At 43.1% G+C, this 27,350-nt stretch overlaps 1 protein-coding gene across 2 annotated transcripts in view; it reads right to left on the reverse strand.

Annotated features, from left to right (window-relative positions):
* Window positions 1-27,350, reverse strand: part of LOC110015899 (complement C3) — a 93,340-nt gene that overhangs the window by 37,725 nt on the left and 28,265 nt on the right. For both annotated transcript variants that reach the window (XM_023959442.1, XM_023959440.1), the window contains exons 12-28: window positions 27,131-27,230; window positions 26,574-26,668; window positions 26,294-26,485; window positions 26,030-26,185; window positions 22,006-22,135; window positions 11,632-11,700; window positions 11,302-11,502; window positions 8,751-8,868; window positions 8,534-8,622; window positions 8,303-8,442; window positions 7,850-8,062; window positions 7,514-7,577; window positions 7,314-7,403; window positions 7,029-7,235; window positions 6,862-6,937; window positions 4,118-4,277; window positions 3,933-4,028 (exon numbers count right to left, since the gene is read on the reverse strand). In XM_023959442.1, the coding sequence (XP_023815210.1) occupies window positions 3,933-4,028; window positions 4,118-4,277; window positions 6,862-6,937; window positions 7,029-7,235; window positions 7,314-7,403; window positions 7,514-7,577; window positions 7,850-8,062; window positions 8,303-8,442; window positions 8,534-8,622; window positions 8,751-8,868; window positions 11,302-11,502; window positions 11,632-11,700; window positions 22,006-22,135; window positions 26,030-26,185; window positions 26,294-26,485; window positions 26,574-26,668; window positions 27,131-27,230 (2,196 nt within the window). The remainder of the gene's footprint in view (window positions 1-3,932; window positions 4,029-4,117; window positions 4,278-6,861; window positions 6,938-7,028; window positions 7,236-7,313; window positions 7,404-7,513; window positions 7,578-7,849; window positions 8,063-8,302; window positions 8,443-8,533; window positions 8,623-8,750; window positions 8,869-11,301; window positions 11,503-11,631; window positions 11,701-22,005; window positions 22,136-26,029; window positions 26,186-26,293; window positions 26,486-26,573; window positions 26,669-27,130; window positions 27,231-27,350) is intronic.

Consider the following 27,350-nt stretch of genomic DNA (forward strand, 5'->3'; position numbering starts at 1 on the left):
ACTGCGAACCTCTGGCATCGCATCGCTCCCGAGAAAGACTGGTCTAATGAAAAAAAAAGTATAATTAAAGATTTGTCTGCGTGCCACGTGTGACCATCAAAAGAGCCATATATGGCTCGCGAGCCATAGGTTCCCGACCCCTGCTCTAAGTCATGGAGTTAGCTATGGGAGACCAGAGAGACTGAATTATTTCAAGTTACTTGAACTTTGGGCTGACATTTTTTGCAAGCTGATATGATCAAACAGCAGATTTCTGTATTGGGTTATCTTTATGTTTTTCTTGCTTTTCCAATTTATTAAAATGTTTTTTTTAGCAATACAAAGAGTTATGAAAATGATATTTAATAATCCTCCTTCTACCTCGAATGGCACTCATGTGTCGTTGTACTGTTTCTTTTGTATGTAGTGTGAGCCCTGTAGGCCACCGTACACTTGTGATCTGTGCCAGCAGATTCATGCTCAGGCAGAAGCACATTTGAGCAGTTATAATCACAGATTTGAGGTTGTAACTCTAAATGAACACATGAAAATCGGAATTTGTCAGTTCTAATTTTGTTTATCAAACTTTACAATAGAAGATTTTTACACCTTGATGCAGATTTTTGGTGCACAAGTTTTCATATTTTATATTACAGGTTCTCACATTAAATCTACAAGCTCGTCCATTTAGACACATTATTACTTTCATACAGGAGTCATCTTTATTTTTTTACAGTCATCTATATTTTTTAAGGCTCCAAAACTCCTCACAACACACTAGGAATGGGTATTACAATCCGTTTTTTTTTTTTGATACCATTGCCACGTCTATGAAGACTCTCATTCATCCCGGTTGGTTCCCTTGTAGTAGGTTTAGGGCACATGTGTCAAACTCAAGGCCCGCAGGCCAAATGTGGCCCATCATGTCATTTGATGTGGCCCTTGAGGCCATGAAAGTTTTTAATTTCTTAGAATAAAAAGTAAAAATTGGTGTGTATTTATTCATATCTAGGGGGAATCTGACTTGAAATATCGGTTTGGGCAACTATACATTAGGACTTAAACACTGTTCATATAATCTAACCTGACAGAATCAAATTTTAAAGGATTTATGTTAGAGTTACAAGCAAACGTATGTTTTTTTATGCAACTGTTTTGTCACTTTAAAAAGTTGTAATAAATAAATAATGAGTTATTTAACATTAAGTAGTAGTTACATTTTATGTTTCATTGCATTTAGTTACATGTATAAGTTATATCTGGCCCTTTGAGGACCACCACTATGCTGATGTGGCCCTCAGTGAAAATGAGTTTGACACCCCTGGTTTAGAGGATGTCATCTAGACTTGGTTTTAAAGTTAGAAGACGTTTCACCTCTTATCCAAGAGGCTTTGTCAATTCTGAATTAGCTGGTCGAAGAGCTGGTATATATGTGCTCATGGGGGAGGAGTCAGACCTGAAACTGGATGGTATTGTCAACTTAGCCTACATGATTTCGGGTTGTTAAGAGTCCTTTGTCCTCAGCTTGGGGTTGGGGAGCCAGTGACTCCTTCCCCAAACTGGTCATCTCTTTCAGCTGTTAACGACTCAGGTGGATCTGGTTTGGGTTGTTTAGGTTTCAAAACACTGCCGTTGATGGATGGAAGAATAAACCTGAGAGTAAAGCCGCTTGTGTAGACACAAGCGGCTTTACTAACATCGCAGAGCCAACCCAAGTGGACCTGAGTCTGCAGTGCATCTCCACCTGAAGGCCACAAACCACTCGTTCGAGGACACTAAAGTCTGAATTCTTGCCAGAGAGAAAGGATGGTTTGAGCGAGGAGTGAAAGAAGCCATCTTTGTCAAGAAGGATAAACCTTCTCTTAATAAGAATGGTGGTCTCAGGTTTATTCTACAATGGAACCAACCTGGATGAATGAGACAATGGCACTACTACAATGGTACCATTGCCACGTCATCAACTTTTATCGGACTATTATGTTTTAGCCCTAACAGTATTTTTAACAGTACCGCCATAGTGGCGCAGACCTGGCCTACACTACTTTGTTCTAGTGTGGCCATCTCTCCCCTTTCCTCACTACTCCAGTGCATACATTCTCACTCAGCTGCATGTCTTCCTCCACTGACTGACAAGTGATAACAAACACACGGGATAGAAACCGACCACAGGCAAAAAGCTCCAAAGTGTGGCTGTATCTTTTGGAAGATTGTTTGAGTGCATGCCTCACAGCAAAAGGCCCCTGGTTCAAGTCCCGGCTGGGGGACCTGAAACAGAGCATTAACGGGGGACCTTTCTATGTGGAGTTTGCATGTTCTTCCCGTGCATGTGTGAGTTTTCTCCGGGTACTCCGGCTTCCTCCCACCATTCAAAAACATGCTTCACAGGTTAATCGAAAAAATGTTCACCCCCCCCCCCCCCCTCCCCACCACCACGAAAAAAAACTGTGACAAAATAAGCCAAATATTGTAAACTTCAATGTCATATCAAAATCTTAAACATTCCTGCTGCTAGAGACCAGAAAATAATTGAATAAAGGATCATTCACTTTGTAAGAACAATAACATTGAACCTATGTGTAAAAGGAAACAAAAAGTTGTGTTAATGGCTGCATTGTGCCTGCTTTTATGATATACATCTTTTCCAAACAAGGTTGCAGGTTTGTTACTGCAACTCTTAAGTCATGCTCAATATTAATCCTAGCTCTGTTCTTTGTTTTCAAAGGGGCAACAGCAGAAAAGCTGATCTCCCAAATAAAGGACATAGAATGGAAGCAGAATGCTCACAGCCATTTGCCCTATGAGTGGATGCTCCCTCTCCACACCCAGCAGAATTCAGTGAGTGTCTGTGCTGTAGACCTCATCTTCAGGGTGGAGTCTGACATGATTTCAATGAACTGATCCTCCTCAGCAGAGCTCAAATCAGCAGCTGCTGCTGCGTTAAATGGATCTCTCAGCCAGTAGCAACGAGCACTGTCTGGGAAATATTTAAGAAAGAATCCTCACAGGGAAGACATGTACAAAGTGAATGATTGCATGTTCTCAAACTGTGGGGCATGCCTCCTTGAGGGGGAGGACATTACAGCTATTATACATGTGTCGAACCTTTCCTGCTTTGTTCTCTGATAGTGGTCGGAAGACCGAGGGGAAATCTTCTTCAGGGCCGAAAGCTGATCTTCCTTCAGGGTTCACCTCCCCGTTCGAACCCCCAGAGCCTCCAGAGCGGGTCAACAAAAGAACCAGTCTCAGTTCTTTACGATTAACTTTTTTTTAAAAAACTTTTTCTCTTTACTCAAAAAATGAGACTGACTCCACATGTATGCCCTCCACATACTCAGACGCGCTCTTTTCCCTCAACGTGTGTGTGTTTCAGCACACACACAGAAACATCCCACAACACATGCTTTTTTTTCCATTCTACAACAAATCTGATCACAGTCGCAAAGAAAGGCAGGGGTAGGTATTCAATTCGTACCGGTTGCATGTGCGAAATGCGACAATGTCCAGGGGGCGTTCTTTTAAGATGTTAAATATGCCATTAACAACAAAAATTACGTCTTCAAATGTCACAGTTAGGATTGGGTTAGTAAGTGACATTGGACCCACGGATATGTAGGAAGTGCGTTTTTTAATGTTTCGCTGTGAAAAAAACCTCCAAACATTAGTCCCCCCCCCCCTTTCCAGCCTTGTCCCACCAGGTGAATCAAGCCCCCACTGAGATGCCTCTGCGCCCCTCCAGGAAGGCGTGCCCCACAGTTTGAGAACCACTGCTATAACTCAACCTCAAGGTTATGCCACTTGCATAAATGAAAGCCTTTACTGACAACTTACTGTACTTAATTAGGGTAGATGATCCCACATTTGCTATTATGCAAACACTTTTAAGAAAAATCAACTCCAATTTGCTGAGGAAGAATGAAAAATATATATATTTAGATTTATTATCAGAAACCTACATTGACAGTGGCTGAACAGAGGGAGCGTGACTCCTGCATGGCAATAAGGCAGAACGCTGTCATAGAGGCATCAGAGTCAGAGCCACGAACATCACCCTGGAGTGCACACAAATATAAGCAGTCTTAAATTATTCTATGTTGGAATCTTGGACATGAAACACTTGAAGATCAGTGGTTTCACTTACAATCATCTCTCCATGGATAATTTTTCCAGTTTCTGTGAACAAGCCATCTGGCTGCTGAGCTCTGAGTATCAGGAACTTCACAGCATCACAAATGTGTTCCTTTTTGATGGCCACCAGGTTGTTGGCCATGGAAAACACTTTGACAACATAGGCTGTTAACCTTGTGGAATAAAGAAGACAATGCAGTGGTTCAGTTTCACAGAAACCATCAAGGCTGAGTGTGCTAAGCACAAAACCTAACTACCTTATTCTAAAACTGTATTACCAAAGCCTGCATGTTTGAGGCTTGCTAGAATGAACATTTAACAAAGTTAACTTTGTAGTTTTTGCAGATAAACAAATAATGGTCTGAAAGGGTTGCTGTGATGTAGAGAGAGAGAAAGCAACCGCTGATTAATTATTTTCAGATTATGCACACTTCGAGGGCCACTATCCCGCCTTTACCATTTCCATTAACAAAATAAATAAATATTCAGCCATTTTTTAGAATTTAGTTTTTGTTTTGTTTTTCAGTTTAGATCACTGTTTTCACATTTGTTACATTTTCAGAATTCTTTTCCCCTGTCGCTGCACGATTGCTGGCATCGTTGATTTGTTCCGTTGCACTCATATTTTTAAAAAAACATTTTAAAAGAAGGTGGATTTTTTTTTATATACTTTATTTTGGGGCTTGTGGTAGTTTATTGTCATGTTTGAAAATTGTTCACACTTATTTTACGTCAAACAACAACACTGCGTTAATGCCACTTTTAAACTACCGTAATTTCCGGACTACAAGCCGCTACTTTTTTCCTGCGCTTACAGCCTTGCGGCTTATTCAGTGACGCGGCTAATTTATGGATTTAATTGGCGGCCGCCATGTACGTTCTTTCGAACTCAGTGAATAGTTTGAATTCTCTATCTAACACCAAGGACAAGGCATTTTTTATTCAACACACATCTTAGCAGCCAAACAGCATGGACTTGACTTCAGGTCTTAGACACTTCAGTCATGGTTCAACAAAACGAAACACGCATGCCCGGCCGCATCCCAGAATCCTTTGGGGCAATTAGACCCAACGTGCACGTGATCGCCGCTACATTATGATGAAGCTTTCAAGTTAAAAGCAATCGTTAAAAGCAGCATAAAAAAGTCCACCGTCACCAACGGGTTTGGAAAAGCCGGTTTGCTGCGTGACGGAGAGAACAGCGCATGGAGTGAATTTACACTCCATTTACGGTTTCCTTAGAAACCGTAAATGCAATCGTTAAAAGCAGCATAAAAAAGTCCACCGTCACCAACGGGTTTGGAATTTACACTTCTGTAAATTCCAGAAGCTCACTCCATGTCCTTTCTAAGGAAACCGTAAAAGCGGAATTTTGCTTTGAAAAACTCACAGCCTCCGTGTGAGCTGGAGACATCTTCTCCTGCTGATTGAGCTGCGGGGCCGATGGCAGTCTGAAGGCTCCCACACGTAACAACGCATCCGCCCCTCATACACAAAACGTACAGTATTAAGTCCGATTGCTTTGCACAGAAACGATTTGCTCCATCCACCGGCGCAACGGGCACGAAGTGCTCCTCCTTGAAGCTGCCCTGGCCAGAGGTGTCGGAGTAGATAGGTAGGGGAAACAAGGAGCGCGCGGGGCGGGAGCGGAGCGCAGAGGCGTCCGCGGAGTGCAGAGGCTTCTGAATTCTGACGCACGCGCCACACTGAGGCGCGCGTATCGCGCTGAGGCGCGCGCTTTTCAGTCGCCGCTGCTTTATTTTACCGTTGTGTTTTCTAACCAGTCCTGTTACTCCCATAACGCTGCTGCGACACAAGCGGAAGGAGAGCTGTACCCGTTCACCCCTCCATGCACTGCTGCTACTTGCTAATTCTTAAACACGTACAACAGAATGGCGAGCCGGGCGTTGGCCCCGCCTTTAGCCCCTAAGACTCATGGGAAATGGGGAATCGCAGATGTAAATTTCCTCATCATAACTGAGGGATGTAATGTTGATTATATGGTTACTGTTTGTAATTTTATGTTAGATACCTAGATTGTCAATAAGTAAAAAAAAAATGAAATAAAAACACCATAACTGAGGGACTTGTGAACAGAATATAGGTCCATGCTGTTTGACAGATGACGATACACTCAAATACGTGACCCAGAGGCAAAACTGGCACCACCCACAATGTGCTAATGAATTGCACTCACACTGGGATGCTGGGCGTGATCTGTCAGGATGACAATATCGCCTAACACATGCACGGCTTGTACTCTGACGCGGCTTGTGTATGTATAAAAGCAGTCAAACACGTGGATATGGGTGGGTGCGGCTTGTAATCGGGTGCGCTTTGTAGTCCGGAATTTACGGTATAGCTATTATTGTATTCCCCAACATAAAATATCTATCTATCATGTAAGGAATAAAGCCAGACGAGGTGTTCAGGATGATAAAGTTCAGGTGGAAGGCAAAGGGCTGAACACATCAGATAGGAAACTGTGAAATTTCTTATGTCCCCATAGGTTTTATGTTATTAATAGGAAGTTGTGGCAGTTGTGGAACATGTTTTTTTAATTGTTAAAAAACAATTCCCTTTTTTTACATGTTTAAATTAGACCACTCTGGACCTGATGTTTTGTTCTTTTTTTCTGAACTGGAAAAAATCCCTTGGTGGTGTAAAAGTAACAGTTGAAATTAACCGCATGACAGCACTAAGATGGATGATGGCTAGATGAATGAATGGAAGGATGGATAATATTGATGACCTCACCAGGAGCTACTATCATAATCAGCCCATACAGCAAAAGAACCGTCGTTTTTTAGGTAGGCTAGCTCGTTGTTGTAGCCTGTAAAGAAAAACAGATGTTTGTTGGAGAATGACCAATGACTTCCCTTTGCATACAACCAAAGCTTTTGAACCCAGAACTTTCATCTTACCTGTTTTTATGTGCTGAAGGGCCTCAGCCCGTTTCTGAAAGCCGACAGCTTCCCATTGGTTGGTTTTGTCCAAATATCTGGTTGCAATGACAGGTAGGGTCATGCTCATCATGTTCTGCTCTCCACAACCAGAGGGCTGCTGAATCAGAGTACCTACAGACGTTCCACTGATGGCATTTTCCACCAGACCAGAAACTTGTTCTCGGCCTGCGTGCAAAATGACAAACCAGAGTTGATATAATCACCAGCAACCATGCAGAGCTCAGTTTGAGGATGAAAACTGACCTGTCACTGAGATAAAAGTACTTGTAGGTGAGTTTGGAATCATATTACTTTCAGGAATGTTGCTGTTCAGAACTTCCACTTGTTCACCGTCTAAAAAAAACACAGTGGTGCAGTTATGGAATACAGGATTCTACAGAGACACTTATTGCAATGTTTAAAAAGTAACTTCAATTCATGCAAAAATCAAATATAGGACTCACTTTTTCCCTTATGAGCTGGATCCAAGGTTACAGTTTTTGCAGTTTTAACAAGAACACCTGGAGCCTGAGGAAGAAAATAATAGACAATAATCTTATTTTTGGCACTGCATACTGGTCTCTGAAGCTAGTTTTCTTTGTATCTGTCGGAATAGTTATTTTTAGTAAAGCCTTAGAAACTTTTTTTTAAGATTTGGTTAATGTCATGCATTAGCTTTTTATTAAAAAAAAAAACAAAAAACAAAACTACAGTGTGAATCACAGCTGTGCTCTTTTTGTACAATGAGCCAGGCTGGACTTGGGTCCTGTTAAAAAAAAAAAACCAATAGATTGACTTACAACCACCCGCAGGTCTTTCTTTACTCCATCACTCATGTATTTGTTTTTGACTGCAGCTTTGACCTCGATGGGAAGAGTCCCCTCCTTCATGGGAATAATGATGAAGGGAACAGATCTTGTGGACATGGCGCCAATGTTCACCTCTTGTCGATATTTCCCACGTTTAGAAGCTGCACTGCACATGTCCTTTACCTCAAGTAGATCTATACGAACCTGAAAAAAGACAAAATGGTGGAGAAAATTTTGACTCTATCAACAAACATAGACTAATGGTAGAATGAAGTGACATTTTTGGTTTTGTGTTAACATTCACAATCATTGCTTACTCCTCAGTCCACAACAAGCAGCTTGGAGTCCACAGTTACAGATATTCAAATGTGTCATTGGCTAATCACGCATTTCTATACCTCTCATGTCTAAGTTTCAGTCATAATCCTGCTTTGCTGGTCTTACGGTTATGAGCTCTGGCCTGTAGTTGTGTAGAATGGCTTTCACTTCCAGCTGCTCTCCGCGGACAGCTGAGTACGGCAGCCGGAGGTCTATGAAGAAATCTTTGCGAACAATCACCTCCAAGGACTCTCCCACACAGATGCCTTCAATAAAGACCATGGGAATCAAACGTTTACAGAAGTGGTCATGGTGCAGGGGTCATATAATGCAAAGATGAGCTGACTATCCACTAACCATGAGTTCTTGAGAGGCTAATGCCGGTGAACTCCCAGGTTGTGATGGAATCAGGCAGAGGAACATTTTTCACAAATGAAGTGGAGTCACTTGAGCACAAAAAAGTTGGGGGCACTTTTAGAGACAGCTGGCAAGGGGGGGGGGGGGGGGGGGGGGGGCGGTCACAGGTAAATGGTGGCGTGTCCCTTCAGCAGAACAGCCTTTACTGTAGACTCACCAGTTGGGTGTATTTTCGGGACATTGTGGCAAAATAATGTCAGTCCACAGCCAACTTTCCGGGAAATTGCTGCGAGTAACAATTTCATTGCTGTCCATGTAGCTGTCATCTGTCTCACCTGGAATGATAAACGATGCACACTTATATAATAGGGGTGTAATGAAAATCTCAATTCGGTTTGATTCAGAGTTTCATAGGGCTCGGTTCGATACGTTTCACTTTGGAACGGCTGTTTAACAAATCTGCCTGATATGAACCGCTATTTTATGAACTATTATTTTATTGTTATTTATTGTGTGTGCTTTGCTGCCGGACACCTACATTTCTCCCTTGGGAGATTAATAAAGTTTTTATCTATCTATTTCTGTATTTACTGTGGCATACGCTATCTTTGTATAACAATGCCAACACGCAGCATTCGACTTATCCAATTGTCTTTTTCTTTCATTGATGCCGACAACAAAGCCAAAGTGTTCCCACACAGTAGAGTGTAAGGAGATGGGGGTGGGGGGGGGGGTCCCTCGCGTCTGTATTAGAGGTAAAGTCGGGCCTAAAAAATCCAGCCCGACCCGACACAGGCCCGCGGGCATTAAAGCCCTAGCCCAAAGCAAACCCGAAATTTCAATTTATCCCATAGTATTTTTGGCAGAAAAAAACACCAGATTTCTTAAAGGTAAAATAATCTACATATTTTTATGATCATGAAAGTCATTTTCTTTCTAACAGAGAGTGGTCGCTGCAGCCGCGCGCGTATAAGCTCGCTGTTGTGGCATAGAGTTCCGCTGGAAGCGCTGCGCATAGGTTCCTCCCTACATGACAAATGCATTTGCACAACGAAATAATGCTGGAACACAGAATAAGAGGCCAGACAAAGACAGTGAAAGAGAGATCTTGATGCGCACTCGCTTCATTACGCGGAGAAATGCTGCAGCCGCAGCGGCGCGCGTTTGCCTTTTCAGTTCCCCTGTCTTAATTTTATCCTTGACTTATTGCTGCTCCATATCGGGGATACCTTAACAAAATAGATGCGGGCTTGCGGAGGGAAGATTACATTCACGACACGTGCGCAGAGCTGGACCACAGTGTATATCAATCAACGGGGGGCTGGTGACTGGGGGGAGGGGGCGGGGTCTACCTGTGTGTGTGTGTGGGTCTGTGTGCGTTCGGTGAACGTTCTCCCTCTGAGTAAAAAGAAGCTGGCTGTGCCTTTCGGTTCGTGCGGTAACCGTTCTGACATACAGGATTAATAAAGTGAAGTTTGACAACCGCCCGCCTAAGGAGCCTCTTTGTAGCCATTAGTGATCCCTCGCTATAACACGGTTTGCTTTTCACGGTTTCGCTACTTCACGGATTTGCATCGTGCATCGTGTTCTGCATTCTGATTGGCTAAAAAAGTCACTCCGCTTCTTCTCTACCTGTGCGTCAAAAACGTTGCAGTTTAATATGTACACGTATGTAAAACAGCTTGCCAAATTTACAACACGTATACGTGCAAATTCTCTTGCAATTTCCAGTTCTTCTAAAACCCATAGAAATAAGAGCGACAACAACTGCCTATCACTATGTTCTTCTCCCGAACAAACACAGCTGCACCGCGGGCTTCAAAAGAAGAAAACACTGCAGAGCGGAGTCAGGATGCAGCGGCTCAGTCTGTAGAGCAGTAAATACACCTGAGTCACTATTTGTCCCACTGTACTTTGTATCTTTTTCATAATCATTTTATATTTTCTCCCGTTGAATCCAATTACTCGGGTCGCGGTGGGCGGGGCTAATCTCCGCGATTTGAAGCCTTCTGTTCACATTGATGATTCAAATTATTATTTGACAGTAAAGTACAGAAGTTATTTGTTGAAAAAACGTTTCTAAAGTACTTTTATTTGTGAAACAAATGCTTGAGCCTGTAAAATGGTTTGTTCATTCTTTTCAATGTATATTAGAGTATTTAATTGTATAATAATTGAAAAAAAGAGAGGTTTCTACTTCACGGATTTTGCCTATCACGGGTTCTTTTTGGAACGTAACCCCTGCGAAAAACAAGGGTCTACTGTACAATATATTTATTTAAAAAGTCAGCGAGAGAGAAGCCGGCCCGACCTGAACGTAATGACTGTCATTTAGTGCCCGACCCGACCCGAATTTGGGTCAGGTTAGGGTTTAAGATCTTACCTCTAGTCTGTATTAGCCATGCTGATACTATGGACATGCGCATTGTCGCCTCTGTCACCTAATTGCTGTTGAACCTGAACAGCAATGACGTTTCTGACCGTAGAAGGTGGATCTTCCTTCAGGGTTCACTTCCCCGTTCTGACCCTCAGAGCGGGTTAATAATAGAAACAGCCTCTGTGTTCCAACGAACAGAACAACACACCCTGAACACGCACTCACACACCCACCCACTCTTGTGCTGCTCTTAACCTGCAGTCTTCCAATCAGGGGTTGACTGCCCTTCCACTTCCCTACCGCCGGCCCACAGCCACCACGTAACACAGAAAGAAACTTTGAGGTGTTTGTTTCCATGCGAACAGTCAGTTTTGTTGATGCAGAAACTTACTGCGGGCCAGCTGCAGGCTCTCCTCTTTCTTTTCAAGCTGTTGTTTTTCCATTTCTTTGCAGCAGGTGACAAAAGCATCGACACAAGCCTGACCACCATCCATAATGTACTCAGAGCGACGCTCACATGTGTATGAAACTGGGGAGTCCTTCATGCCGTCCAAACAACATTCCCGCTGTAGATCTTCCTTATACTGACTCACTAACCACAATGAGAAGTTTAGATGGAAACAATTAGGAGAAAAATATTGTAAATAAAGTAGAGAAACTGTCTTTCTTCTGTAAGAATTGAAATGACATTGTATGCACTGATATTTGCTTCACTTCTCACATAATGTGGTTCTGACATCCATGATGGTTGAGGCCCGCCTTCTCCTGGACGGTGCTGCACATTTCTTTTCTGAAACGAACAGAATAGAAACAGATGGGAAAAAAGAAGCTTAAAAGTCCTAAGATGTCAAAACACAATCAAAGAAGGGAATCAGTGAAGATACGTCACCGATTCCCCTCTGTGTGAAAGGCTCTTTCACATAGCTGTCCAAATGTTACTAAGCCCTCCAGGTTCCAGAGGTTAAAAAGAAAAATAATAAGATAAACCGTGCGTACGGAAGGGTAAGCCGTGTGCACGGATTAATCAATTGTGCTCGTACAGTTTTGCAATCCTGCACGCGCATACATTGCATATGCATGTCACTGAACAGAGCAGCTGGACTGGTAGCTTCGTATTTGCATGCAGGGGGAGGATGATTTGTTGTTGGGGGCGAAACTCAGGACACCCATGTCTCTGACCCTTGTGCTATCCTAGGCACTTTAACACTGGGAGTAGGGGTCATCTGAACCCCACAAAACAGTGTGTTTAACCTTTTTTTCTTCAATGATTTGTGATCTTCATTGGTGTCCATGGATTACACAAGATCCTCATCACCTTATCTACCTTTGTCATGGTAGGGATAACACATCAGTGGTCATTTTGACCCCACAGGATAGCACAAGGGCTAGGGAGATTTGTAACTACAAGCAAAGGAGTGTCTTTGGGGTGGGCGGAGGCGGCTTTCTAATGAACAGTCCTGAGAAACCATTCAAACAATCATGTGAATTTGTGTTACCAGTTGGGTCTAGACAATTAAAGGGTGATGGTTATTCCAGTTTAAGTTCATCCACTGCTAAATGTTGTTAGCATGTATTAACCTAATCCTAACCCTTCTTCCGTGTCAGTTTGGCCCAAAAAAAGCACTGGTCACATTTTTATATTTGACGATGGAAAATGCTTCTATGCTCACAAATGAGAAAACATGCCTTTAAATTACATTTGTGCTCAAAAACACCAAAAAGACGGAAAAAAAGGCATTCGTGCTCAAATTACTTTTACTTTGACTTTTTTATCTAACTCTGACACCGCAAAAAACTTTTTTGATCAAAAAAATGTATCTTCGATTGACTTTTGTGCTCAAAAACCCAAAAAGTTGAAAAAAGGCAATTTTGAATAAGTTCTTGCTATTTTGACTTTTACAGTTACTTTGACATTGAAAAACACTTTTTGCTCTAAAATCAGAAAGTGTCTTTTAAAGACCTTTGTGCTCAAATACACCAAAAAGCTGACAAATGGCAATTTTGATCAAATTCTTACTATCTTGTCTATTTAACTCTGACAATGGAAAACGCCTTTATGCTCAAATATAAGAAAATGTCTTCAATTGACCTATGTTCTCAAAAACAACAAAAAGTTGAAAAAAGTTTATGTTACTCAATTTCTTTCTACTTTGACTTATTAAAAAACTGATTAAAAAACTATACGTGCACGCACATGCACTTAATAAGAATCATAACAATAATAAAAGCCAGTTTAGAAGTTATTCTCGCTCTTTGTCAGAGGTTTGTTTACAACGTAACTGGCAATATCTTCTTCTATGGCCCTGCCTTAATTTATCTAGACCAGGGGTGTCCAAACTATGGGCCAGTTTTTACTAGCCCGCAGCAAATTCTGAAAAGATAATTGAATATGGCCCGCACATGGTACTTAAGCTCAACTGTGTTGCACTTCTCAGTTTCAACACTAGATGGAGTCAGTCACAGAAAAGGTGCTTCTCCACTAAAACAAAATTAAGCAAAGAAGATTTTTTACCACCAGTCACCAGATAGTGAGTGTCGAAGATTTCAAATACGGTGGAAAAAATGAACATTTCTTTAAAGAAATCAACGGAAAGTGTGTCTGTTTGATTTGCAAAGAAGATGTTGCCATGATGAAAGAGTATAATGTCCGTCAACACTATGAGACCCAGCATTAGAGCTATGCGTTGTACACAGGTGCCAAACGAGCACAGAAATTCAAGCAAAATGGCAGCTAGCCAGCAAGCTCAACAACCGTTTTTTTTCATGCTAACAAAATACAGGAAAACGCCACAGCAGCAAGCTATGAAGTTGCACGACTTATTGCCCAGCATGGCAAACCGTTCTCAGACTGAGATTTTATAAAGCAGTGCCTCATCAAAGTCACATAAGTAATGTGCCCGGAAAAAGTGCAGGATTTCAACAACGTGTGCTTATCCAAAAATACAGTGGTGCAGAGAATCAAGGACTTGTCAGTTAACCTGAAACTTCAGCTGAGAGAGAAAGCTTCTGCTTTTTAAATTTTTTACTTGATAGCATGCGATGAGAGCACAGATGCCACAGACATTGCACAGCTTTAAAAAAATTTGCGGGGAGTCGATGATAATTTTTGCTGTACGGAGGAGCTGCTTGATATGATGAGCCTAAAAGGCAGAACGACGGGTGAAAATATGTTTGACGCTGTGTCAGAGGCAGTTGAAAAGATGTGGCTTAAATGGGACAAGCTCTGTGGAGTAACAACGGATGGAGCTCCGGCCATGACGGGTGAACACAAAGGAATGGCATCCATGGTGTGCGTCAACGTACAAGAGAGCGGAGGTGAGGCTGTAAGCATGCACTGTATAATCCACCAAGAAGCACTGTGTGTCAATACTGTCCTGTTAGGATCCTGGGCTCATCTCCACACCTGCCACCCATCATCTCATCAGCCTGCGGCCTTTATAAGGAACCACCACCCTACAGCCAACATCAGTCCGTCTGCTTCACGTGGTTGATTACTGACTCCCTAAGCCAAGTCTACGTCTCGTGCTTTTGTGCTAAGTGCTCGCAGAAATCTAACTGCCTTTATCTTTGCCTCTTCAGGAAGTTCCACCCAAGCCAAGAACTGTCACGCCAGAACCCACCAACGCCACGGAGGACTTAATAAAAGCCTCTTACCTCATTTATCCTCCAGTCTCTGTCCTGCTTCTGGGTCCAGCCTCACTCATCCTAACACTGTCCAGCTGGGCCATGTGATGAACACTGTTGTAAAAACTGTCAACATAATTCGAGCTAGAGGACTGTACCACAGGGAATTTCAAGCTTTCTTATCTGACGTGGATGCTGAATACGGGGATGTACTCCTCTACTCTGATGTGCACTGGCTCAGCCGCGGATCTTTGCTGCAGCGTTTTTTTCCCGAGATCAGAAATCGACACGTCTTCATAAACTGAGCGAGCCTCTGTGGCTGGCAGACCTGGCATTTTTAGTTGATCTCACTTATCTGAATACACTAAACAAGAATCTACAAGGCAAAGAACAGCTGGTGTCACACCTGTATGCGCACATGAAAGCCTTCTGTGTAAAGCTCCACCTGTTTGAGACACAAATACCAAGCTTTGATGCTGCCCACTTCCCTGCGCTGTCTGAAATCAAGTCTGTTTTTCCAAAGGCAGACCTTTCTGCTAAAAGGGAAAAATATGCTTCTGTACTTACATGTCACGTGACAGAATTCAACCAGCGTTTTCAAGATTTTTCTGTCATTGAAAAACAAATCAAGCTGTTCTCAACCCCCTTCCTGGTGGATGCAGAAGAAGTGGAGGAGAGTCTGCAGTTAGAGCTGATTGAAATGCAATGTGATGATTCTCTGAAGAGTCAATATCAGCTTCTCTCCCTCCCTGACTTCTGTCAGAGTTTGGATCATGCCAAGGTTCCTCTGATGAGACGCCACGGAAAAAGGATGATCAGCCTGTTTGGCTCAACATACATTTGTGAACAAATCTTTTCTCTGTTAAATCAGAACGAAAGCAGACTGAGATCCAGAATGACTGATAGCCATCTCTGTGAAGTCCTTCGTGTCTCAACCACTAAACTTTCTCCTGACATCCCAGCCATCCTTCAATCCAAAGGACAGCATCACTGCTCTCACTGAGAGCAATGTTCTTTACATTATAGGTGAGTTAGAAATACACACAGTAATCATGTGTCAATATGTCACCTCTTGTGTGCAGCCCGGGTTATGCTTATTTTTTCTGTATTTGACCCTCACCAAAAAAACTTTGGACACCTCGGATCTTGACCAATCTCCATCTTACACGTCATCAGACTAACCGATAAAATAATGTGACGTTAAAATTAGTTACAGGCTCTCGAACACAGCCATTATTTTACAATATCACTCAGTTGTGAGCTGTGACCCGCGAGCCCTGAGTAATTAAGGAATTCAGAAATAGTCTTAATGTTGACATCCTTGCACAAGTCATCAATATTTCTTGGAAGAACTGTGTTAGCATGCAAACAACCATACAGTCAATCAAATATTGCTGCATTATCCCTAGTAGCAAGAACCTGTACCAATCTGGGAGGCCATACACATATTGTACCTACACCGGCTTGTTGGTCACAGCACACGTTAGTACAGTCGACAAAAGCTATTGGACATTGGTTTTATGTTGCATCTAACCGTCACTGAAGAGTTTTGCCGCTCATACGGCATTCCCACTGAGATAGCGAGACCAAACCCCTGGTTTGTTTTCTGTGCCGGCAGGAGACGGAGGAGAAACAGGAAGCAGGAGCGGGGCTGTCACTCAGGCCTGCTACATAGACTTAGGAAATACCCCCATAGGTCTCCTCTTCAGAGTATGTTCCTTACCAATGCACGATCCCTGAGCAACAAAATGGACGAGCAGGAACTACTCATGGAGGGAAAACGCCCTTTTTGGGACTGCTGTGTCCCGATTATATCGGAATCCTGGCTACAACTACAGATTCCCCATGGTGGCTATTACGCTAACTAGCCACACTGTTCACCGCAGCCATCGGAACAAAGAAGGCTCAGGTAAGAGCAGAGGGGGAGGCCTGTGCATGTATATACATCATGACTGGTCAAAAGATGGCCTAATTTTCCACAAACATTGTTCAGTCTGTCCATTCTACCTAACCAGAGAGCCAACAGACCACCTCACCAACAAGAACCCTCGGCAGGTGTGGCAGGAAATACAACAGCTGACCAACTTCAGGGGACAGACCAGCACCAAGGCTCACTCTAGCGCTGCACTAGCGGATGAGCTGAAGGTGTTCTCGCGCTTCAAGACCACACCACTGCCGTCTGAATTCCCATTACCTCATCCTCACTGTGCTCCCAGCTCCAAACCACTGTTAAGTTTGCAGATGACACTACTGTGGTGGGGCTGAACTCTTGTCAGGACGAGACAGCCCATAGAGATGAGGTCCTGAAACTGTCCAGGTGGTGTCAGGCAAATAACCTGATCCTGAATACCACAAAGACCAAGGAAATCTTCCTGGACTTGAGGAAGCTCAGAGCAGATCCACCACCACTCTACATCAACGGAGACTGTGTGTAGAGAGTCCACAGCTTCACCCTCCGGGGCACCACCATCTCGGCTGATCTCACTTGGCCCATCAACACCATGACTGTCATCAGGAAGGCACAGCATCGCCTGTACTTCCTTAGAAGGCTCAGGAAGAACAATGGAAGCCAGGAGCTGCTGGTAACCTTCCACTGAGAGTATCCTGTCCTACTCCATCACAGTGTGGTTTTCCCACTGCACTGAAGCGGAACGGCAGAGCCTACACAGAGTGGAAAAGATGGCATAGAGCAGTGGTTCCCAAACCTTTTCTGCATGGCCCCCCTTTCTGAAGATTAGAATATTTTCGAGCCCCCCCACACTGACACAAACATACAATCCTTTGTTTCTAAACTCCACCGCGCCTTATAACTTGTGGTTAATGGGAAATCTTTCTCTGAACGGTAAAATTCTGTTATCTAAAGATGAAGGAATCTCTAGATCTGTCTATGTGTCTCTGTCTTTAGGAATGCCAAAACACATCTGTAACTTATTAAACAAAACATTATTTGATTTTATTTGGAGGAAAACATGTCATTACTTAAGGAAAAAGGTTTTGTGTGACACCAGAAAATATGGGGGCTTGGAAGTATTAACCTTTGAAACTTTAAACAACTCTTTTAAAATAAAGTGGTTAAGTCAGTTATTGAAAGAGGAAGACAATATCTGGAATGCATTTCCCAAATATATATTTGACACAATGGGAGGCATTAAATTCTTGCTAAAATGTAATTATAAAATTGAAGAATTGCCCACAAAACTTTCAAACTTTAACAAACAAGCCCTGCTGGCCTGGAAACTCCTTTATAAACATAATTTTTCTCCAACAACTTGTTTTATTTGGAATAACAGTAATGTACAATACAAGTATAAATCACTTTTTTCCTAGATGGTATGACAATGATATTGTTTTAATCAGACAACTTTTCAATTCCCATGGACATCTTCTGACGTATGAAGAATGTCTTTTAAAATTCGGTATTCCTGTTCCACCCAGAGAATATGCCATAGTGTTAGATGCCATTCCAACCAGTCTACTTTAACTGTTTAAAGGGATTTAGAACACAACTCAATTAAGAACCCAGACAATTTTTTTGGACAATGTGGATATTTGTGTTAATTCAGTTTCCAATAAACAAATAAGAAATCATTTACAGACCAAAACCTTACCTGCTGGGAGGTTTTATTGGCAGTCCAAATTTGTGGACATAAACTGGACATATGCTTGGACCATTAGTAATAAATACTGTCTAAATAACAAAATAAAAGAAGTGTCCTTCAAAATATTGCATTGTATATATCCTACCAAAAAAACTTTGAGTAGATTTGTTGTGGACATGGACCTGTTTTGTTCATTCTGTGGAACTCAGGAGGAAACTATTTATCATCTGTTTGTGGACTGCAGACATACAAATAAGTTTTGGATTGAAGTGGGAAACTATATTGGAAATATAACTACACAAACTGTTACATTTTTAGATAAAGACATTATTCTGGGTTACCTTAATGTCAAAGTAGACAAAGATTGTATCTTCATTACACAATTGTTTTTATTATTGGCAAAATTCCATTTCCATAAAACCAAATGGTCAAACTCCAAACCTAAATTCCAGCAGTTTTTGGGTTAAATCAATCAGTAATGTACCATTATCAAACATCTGCAAAACCAAAAAGCAATTCCAACTAATTTAATTTTGGAAAAATGTAAAATTTATTAAACCCCAAAGATTTTTGAAGTAATAATTCTTTTTGTCTTGTGTTGTATGTAAGTGTCACTGAAAAGGTTACAAAATTAGTTCATTTTTGGTTTAAAGGAAGAAATACCTTTGGTTGAAAATTGTGTTTTTAAAATGTGTAAATTGTGTTTTATTTGATTTTATGCTGTTTAGTACTGTTATATTACAGTGTTATATGAAGTTGTGTATAACGCTAATAACGCGAGAGTTCCTGAGAACTCGCGTGATTTGATGTTGGGCTGAGGAGTTTATTCTCACATCATAATAGACTTTGAACCAAGATCCATGCAAAAAGGCAGCTTGGAAAAGGAGCCAACCAGCTGTGAAAAGTTGAATACAGACTGGTTATTTATCAAAGACCTCTGAAATGACAGGCAGCCACGAGGTAGTTAACTTGTTATGTATGACATTAAAATGCGCCTGTTCTCGAGAATACCGTTTCCAGCATTGTCATTGAGGAGGAACAGTGAAGAAAACTATACATTGTATATGTATATGTATATATTTATATACTTTTTGTTTTATTTCTTATGTTTGTCTGCAATATCTACACATTTCAATTCCCCCTGAGACATTCACATTGTTATTGTATTATTTTTTTTGTCAATAAAGTCTGGAGGAAAAAAACTCCACCGCGCCCCCCTGCAATACCTCCGCGGGTATTGCAGGGGGGCCCCAGTTTGGGAACCACTGGCATAGAGGATCATCAACTGCCTTCTCCCCTCACTGAAGAACATTTACCATGCAATTGTAGGGGCTGACTCCACCCATCCTGCTCTCCCTCTATTCGACCTGCTGCCCTCTGGCAGGAGGTACGGGTCCATCAGAACAAGGACAAACAGAATAAGGAACAGCTTCTTTCCACAGGAAATTACCATACGGAATCAGGAATCTTTATTGTCATTTTATCACATGATAAAACGAAATTGGGCTCTCTGGTCCCGGGCCAGCCATTTACATTTAGACATAATAAATAATATAATATCAATATGATAGCGATATGTAACGGTGTGGTTCCTGATGAGTATTGCAGAAAGTATGTTACAAATTGTACAGTATATTAAGTATTGCACAGCATATACTTCCACTAACTACACCCCACTATGACTAAACTAGTGATACGTATGTGTGCAATAACTGACTTTCTGTGCAATAACTGACTTTTCATCTACAATATTTATTACTGCACTTTATTGCACTCCACTTTAGTCTAGTTTTTTCATACTTGTGTTAAATTGTGTCTTGTACATATTTTGATTAGATTTACAGTATTTTACCACTCCAAGGCTGCTACTATTTTATTGTATTATTATGTACAATGACAATAATGCATTCAGATTCTGACTCTGAACTATGCAATTGTACAGCAGGGGCTGGCACTGTAAACAACTCTTGTTTATGGCTGTCTATCACCCAAGCTGAAGTCACTGAGGTAGTCAATGAGCTTCTCAGTGTCAAGACTCCAGGAGTGGATGAAGTTCGCCCTGAGTATCTCAAGTCCCTGGATGTTTTGGGAGTGTCTTAGCTGACATGTCTCTGCAGCATTGCATGGCAGTCGTGAACTATACCACTGGACTGGCACACGGGGGTGGTGGTTCCTCTTTTTAAAAAAGGGGACTGGACTGGAGGGTGTGTTCCAACTACCGCAGAATCACACTCCTCAGCCTCTGTGGGAAAGTCTATGCCAGGGTACTGAAGAGGAGAGTCCTTCCAATAGTCGAACCTCGGATCCAACAACAATGTTTTTTTCTGTCCAGCGCTGGATGGTTCGTGGGAGTTCCCTCCTTCAGTCCATTTGTGTTTTGTGGATTTGGAGAAGGCGTGTGACCACGTCCTCCATGGTATCCTGTGGAGGGTGCTTTGGGAGTAAGGGGTTCAGAGAGCCTTACTGAGGGCTGTCCGGACTCTGTATGACCAGAGTAAGAGCTTGGTTTGCATAGCTGGCAGAAAGTCAGACCTGTTCCCAGTGCATGTTGGACTCCAGCAGGCCTGCACTTTATTACTGGTGCTCTTCATGGTTTTTATGGACAGAATTTTTAGGCGTAGCCGGGGGCCAGAGGGAGTCTGTTTTGGGGACCACAGGATTTCCTCTCTGCATTTTGAAGATGATGTTGTCCTGTTAGATTCAGCGTGCATTGGAAAGTGTGAAGCAGCTGGGATGAGGGTCAGCACCACTAAAATCTGACGCCATGGTTCTCGTCCAGAGAAAGGTAGTTTGCCATCTCTCAGTGGGTGGAATGTCCCTGCCCTAGGAGTAGGAGTCTAAATATCTTGGTCATGAGTGATAGAAGACCGGATCATGAGATTTACTGGTGGATCGTGACAGCGTCTGTAGCTTTGCGGTCACTGTACCGGTCTGTTGTGGTAAAGATAGAGCTGTACCAAAAGGCAAAGCTCTAAATTTACCGCACAATTTTTCCTCCAATACTCTTCTATGGTCATGAGCTCTAGGTCATGACCGAAGGAACGAGGTCCCAAATACAAGCAGCCAAAATAAGCTTCCTCAGTAGGGTGGCTAGCCAGTCCCTTAGAGATAGGTTGAGAAGCTCAGTCACCCGCGAAGAGCTCGGAGTAGAACCGCTTCTTCTCCACATCGAGAGGAGCCAATTGAGGTGGCTTGGGCATCTGGTCCGGATGCCTCCTGGACGGAGGCCCCGGGAAGACCCAGGACATGCTGGAGAGACTACCTCTCTCGGCTGGCATGGGAATGTACTGGGGTCCCCCCAGAGGAGCTGGAGGAAGTGGCCATGACGAGGGAAGTCTGGGCATCTTTGTTCAGACTGCTGCCCCCGCGACCCGGTCGTGAACAGGCAGAGGAAGATTTATGGATGGTTTAAACAGGTGCCATTAATACAGGTAACAAGTGGAGGATAGAGGATCCTCTTACAGAAGAAGTTACAGGTCTGTGAGAGCCAGAAATAATGTGTGTTTGTAGGTGACCAAATCCTTTTTTTCCACCACAATTAACGATTATGTTTTTTAAAAATCAGACAATGTGAGTTTTTCACATTTTGTCTCTCATAGCTGAGGAATGCCTATGATGAAAATTACAGGCCTCCCTCATCTTTTTAAGTGGGAGAACTTGCACAATTGGTAGGTGACTAAATACTTTTTTACCCTACTGTATGTTTGCATTCATAAAAGCCTACTGCCTCTTATCTGCAAGGATAACCGTTCACAAGAGAAAGCAACAAAACAGTTCAAACTTCCTGCTGTAATTGTGTATGTTAAATGTGTATGTTATTTGCATTGACAAACTTATTGTTTTTAAATACAGCACGGTAATAATGACCTTACCTTGTCTGTAAGGTGTTCCTGATGCAGTACTGGACTCGAATAACAGCCCAGCATCAAAGAACACACTTAAGCCATTCTTCCCTCCACCAGGAGTGCAGCCAGTGTCATACTTCTCCACCTCATCCCAAATCTGATATGCAAAAAAATTAAACAGCTGAAGGTTACAGATTCCCTTGTAAATCAGGCAGAAAACATGGTGATTGAGTTGGGTTATTCTTGATTACCGTATTTTCACGACCATTAGGCGCACTTAAAAGGCAATTTTCTCCAAACTGCAGGGGCGCTCTATGAGGCAGTGCGCCTAATGTGTTGTTGTGGGGCGTAGAAGAAGATAGCATGAGAACGGGGGACGGAAGTGTAGGCGTGAACAACATTGTTAACAACATCTCCGAAGCACTGTTAAAACTGCAAGCTATCAGCTACGTGGAGGAACATGGGAGCAGCTGCAAGAGAATTCAAGATGAATGAATCCATGGTTCACAAGTGGAGGAAGCTGAAAAACAATCAGCGATCAGCTTGGAGAAGCTTCTCTTCAGTCAACATTCGATATCGTACTGCAGCGACTTCCAGCGGATTACAATAAAAAGCTGTTCATCTTCCGCTCATACTGCAGTAAAATGATCGCCGACTAACACCTCTAGCCCAGCCACATCTGTAACATTTGACGAGGCGTTACTGACCTTTAACATCCCAGTGAGTCACAATGTCGAGAAGAACCGGATCAGTGCGGTAGCGATATGCACAATGGGGAACGGCTTGCAACACGCAACAAATAGTCTGCTTGCTGTGAAAAAAGCGATCCAAGCCGAAAAAATAAAAAGAATAAAGTACTGAAAACTAGTTCAGATACAGAAGATGAGGACTTTGATGAATTCTTGGATGCTGATGGGTGACTTCAAAAATAAAAAATAAATCCCAACCAATTCAGTTTTGCTCCCGCTGCCTTTTTTAAAACACACACTAGTGTTGTGGAATGAGTGTGAGTGTGTGTGATGAAGCTGGTGTGTCTGTGCTTACCGCAAGGGAGTTTGTAAGCACGTCAGTTTGTGTTACTCAGATAAGGCGAACAGTAATGAAAAAAGGTTTCCTCTAAAGCACATGTGTCAAACTCAAGGCCCGGGGGCCAAATGTGGCCCTCCATGTCATTTTATGTGGCCCTCGAGAGCATAAAAGTTTTTCATTTCTTAAAATAAAAAAATAAAAATTGGTGTATTTATTCATATTTAGGGGGAAATTGACTTAAACTATCAGATTAGGCAACTATAGATTAGGATTTAAACACTGTCCATATAACCTAACCTTACAAAATCAAATGTAAAAGGATTTATGCTAGATTTATGCTAAACAAGCAACCATATATTTTCTATGCAACTGCAATTGTTACTTTAAAAAGTTAGAATAAGTAAATAATGAGTTATTTAACATTAAGGAGTAGTTGCGTTTATTTTTCATTACATTTAGTTGCATGTATAAGTTCTATCTGGCCCTTTGAGGACAGCTGCTATGTTGATGTGGCCCTCAGTGAAAATGAGTTTGACACCCCTGCTCTAAAGGAATGGAGACTTTTGTTAACCCGCTCTGGTGGCTCAGAGGATCCGAACAGGATTGGATGATCTGACTTCGGCCCTGGAGAAGATCTCCCCTGCATATTCCCGACCACGGTCAGAAACGTCATCGCAGATGATGGGCTGGGATCAGTCCTTCCCTGGCTCTGGGACAGGGTGGGGCAACCCTCTTGGGGCCTGTGGTCGCTCTGGGTTTCATGCACCAGGGCTGCGGGGTCCGGGAGGGAGCTTGGTCGCCCTGTCCTGGGGGGGGGGGGGGGGGGGGGGGGGCTGCCTGGTGGAGGGTCCAGCATTGTTATGGGACCTTGGAGGTTTGACGAACAGGGGTCTCTGGTGAGGCAATCGGCGGTTGGCCCGGCTGGTTGGCTGCCTCGGTCCTGTCGAGGCCTGAACAGAGGTCTCCCAGGGGCAGGGGCCTGAGGGGCCTGGACTTGCTTGGGGGGGCGGTGCTTTCTGACTCCTCTCTCTCTCTGTGAGGTGGGTGGAGTGGGGCCTGGGGGCTCAGCGCTTCAGGGGATGGGCCCCCTGGGCTGAGGGGACCCCTGGCCCTATGCTGGGGGTGGGGGTAGGGTGGGGCTGTTTGACCACCAGGGGACAGTCTACCAGCTGTCCCCGACTTACCCTCTTCCTCATATAAAAATTAAATTAAATTTATACTGTATTCATCCCTCAATGGGAAAATTCTTCTCCGCATTTTAATCTCTTATGAGGGTGGTGGTGATGGGGGCCTGTTGTAAAAACCCCTGTTGTTATAGTAAAATATATCCAACACAAGAGGCCCTCAGTTGTCATCTGTCTGCCCAGCTGTTGGACAGGACAAATAATAAAAAAAAGATGTCCTCTCAGTACTTTACCCACCAATTTTAACTGCATCCCCTTAGTACACACACCCTATAACCCTCAAATTATACACTCCAACACAAACACACATACATTCACACACATGCCCTACCAAGCACACATGTGCATTTTGCAAGGAAGTTGGGACCTCGGACCATCTGTCCCCTACCCCATCCCTCGTATGGGGTACTGGGCAGCGGCGGCCATGTTCCCTGGGTGCTGGCTTCCTGGGCCCGGCAGCGATCTCTCTATGCAGGGAGAGTGATCCCTGAGCTTTCTGGCAAGGTCTAGAGCCGGGGATCACATAGCATCTGAGCCAGGGGGTGTCAGTATCCCTTTGTTGTGGGTTGTGGTCCTCGCCCTTGAGCGCTGGGCCTTGCCAAATTTCCAACTGTGGACGAGCCTGGTTGGGCCATGTTAACAGCACTTCTTGTGGACCCCCTTTTCCCCTGGGTGTCTTTCTCCTGGGCTGGGATAGTTGGCCCCTTCCTGGATCAACCGTGGGCTGGGTGGGTGGCTGCCTGGAGCGCGGGGCAGGTCTCCCTTGGGGGGTCCTGGCACGTATCTGGGGTTGGGGCGGGGGGATGCCCAGAACTCCTGGGTGGTGGTGGGGTGCTCGTCTGGGGCTGTGGGTGCTCTTCTGGAGCGGGGCCCTGCGTTGGGGCCTCCCGGCACGGCGGGGGACTATTGTCCTGGTTAGACTGGAGCTGCACTCTCTGTCCCCCATGTCTCCCTGCTTTCTGGCTCTGGGGGCCCCCGTGGCGGTCCTGCTGACCCTGGCCTGGGTGGCAAATGTGATCACCCGGGAGGCGTTGTGGGGGATCTAGCTGCTGCTGGGGTCTCTCCCTCATTGTTTTTACATTCCATCATCCATTTTAGAAGAGCATAAACACTCACTTGAGCACAGGTGTTAGCTCACCTTTGCACAAATAGTTTACGTGATTGAATTAAATATTTTACACTCGTTGGTTTGAAGGCATAAGTATGCGTGTGTGAACAATATTTTTATTGGGTACATGTTGACAGGTGAACATTTTTGGAACCAACAGGTATGTTTCTAACATTTGAGTGTGTGTGGACAGGATCTGCCCTTATAGACTTGTATTACATCTGAACCTCAAAGTAATGATTATAACCACCCAGCAACGTATTGCTTTATGCTGCTTCATGCCCCCCTTTCTATAATCACCCTCCTACCCTCCCCCTAATATCTCTCTTCTTCCTTCCTTTCCTATTCCGTCCGATTCAACCCAAACCATTTTCAAATATAATTAAAATGAATAAGGTTTGGCCTCCATAACAAACGGAGTTTATTCAGACATACCTCTGGTTTGTCAGAAGATTCATAACCCCTGTTGTAAAAATAAAAAATGTCCAACACAAGAGGCCTTCAGCTCTCATCTGTTTGCCCAGCTATTGGACAGGACAGGTTAAAAATAAATAATTAACGTCATCACAGGGAAGGTTTCGCCCTAACACCCGGTGTGCCTTTTATATGTGTCAAAAACTGAAAAATCACCTATAACTGAGACTGCGCCCTATAACCCAGTGCACTCTATGGTCATGAAAATACGATAATCATCAAACAATCAAAAGCTTTTAAATGTGCAGGGGCCTACTTTTTTCTGTGTGAGTCGGTGCTTGCTGTTTAGGACGTAAACACCTTTGTCTACGGCCACCAGTCCCACTGTGGCACCTGGATTTCCAGAGACCTTTAAGCCAAACAACCTGCGGGGCTCGTTGGCAGTGCCAGGTCTCGTTGGCTCCAATGTCAGCTGCAATTCATGTCACACAGATGGGCATAAAGACACAAAGCAGACATGAGCCGCAAAAGTTTCTGCTGGCCCTGAACAGTGGGATAAAGCTGCTTGAACATGACTCACTGAGCCCATGCATGAATCTGTAACATCCACCCAAACTGAATCTGACACCACTTCATTATCGGTGGGATGGTAGAAGGCAATGATCCGGAAAGATGGCAGCATATCTTGGGTAACAGGAATTGTGAGGGAGATCAGCACTTGGCCTCCCGTTTTGTAACGTTGAAACTTCACCAGCTGACCCCTGCTGGTGATCTGGGGGGAAAGAGTCACAAATCCAGCAATCAGCAAACAATGAGTTAAGCATGTTTATCACCTAGAGTCAAAAACCAAAAGCTCTCACCAGATAAGTGATGTCTGTGCCTTCACTTGGCTGCTTGTTAAGAATCAGGTTGATCTTCAGGTTCTCACCTAATTTGACCTCAGGCGTGTCCAAACCTGCAAGTGGGAAGAGTACTCAAAGCCATGCAAGAGTAGACTGTAGAATGTTGAATCATAACACTGGATCATTTGCTCATATTCTTGGATGTTCATTACAGATAGTGCTAAGTATCAATGTGATTGTGATTGAGATATTTATAGTTACTTTATTTTTTTCTATTTAACACAATTCAACTTTAAATTTGGACATTTTCCAAAGATTATCACTTTCATCACTAGTAAAAGAACTGCTTTTAAATAGTGTTATAGTTTAAACTTAAAGGTTTCGCTTAATAGATTAGGAATTTTACTGTAAACACTAAGTTCTATTTGTGTTTTGTTTAAAAACAAAGGCACTTAATTGTATAAAATAAATTAAATTAATTAGATTTGATGAATGGACACTCCAGTTTATAAGTAAAGGTTGATTTGATTTTTACAGCACTTTATTAAACTTATTTTAAACTCAGCCCTACTTACCAATATGGATGTAAGTCTTGCTGTTAGTAGAGTACTGGTATGCCTGCATTGTGGCTTGGGCTTGCCTGTCAGGTGAAATGTTTGGATCATCAGTCTTTGCCTGTGAAGAGCATTTAGGGAACAAATTGATTTCACTTAGGGAAAACAGTGGAGATCATTCAGCTACATGTCAGCAATTGTCTTTTCAATTTAAGCTGAATGTGCTGTAATCTCCCAGTGG

The sequence above is a fragment of the Oryzias latipes genome, chromosome 1 (assembly GCF_002234675.1).
Source record: "Oryzias latipes chromosome 1, ASM223467v1".
NCBI lineage: Eukaryota > Metazoa > Chordata > Actinopteri > Beloniformes > Adrianichthyidae > Oryzias > Oryzias latipes.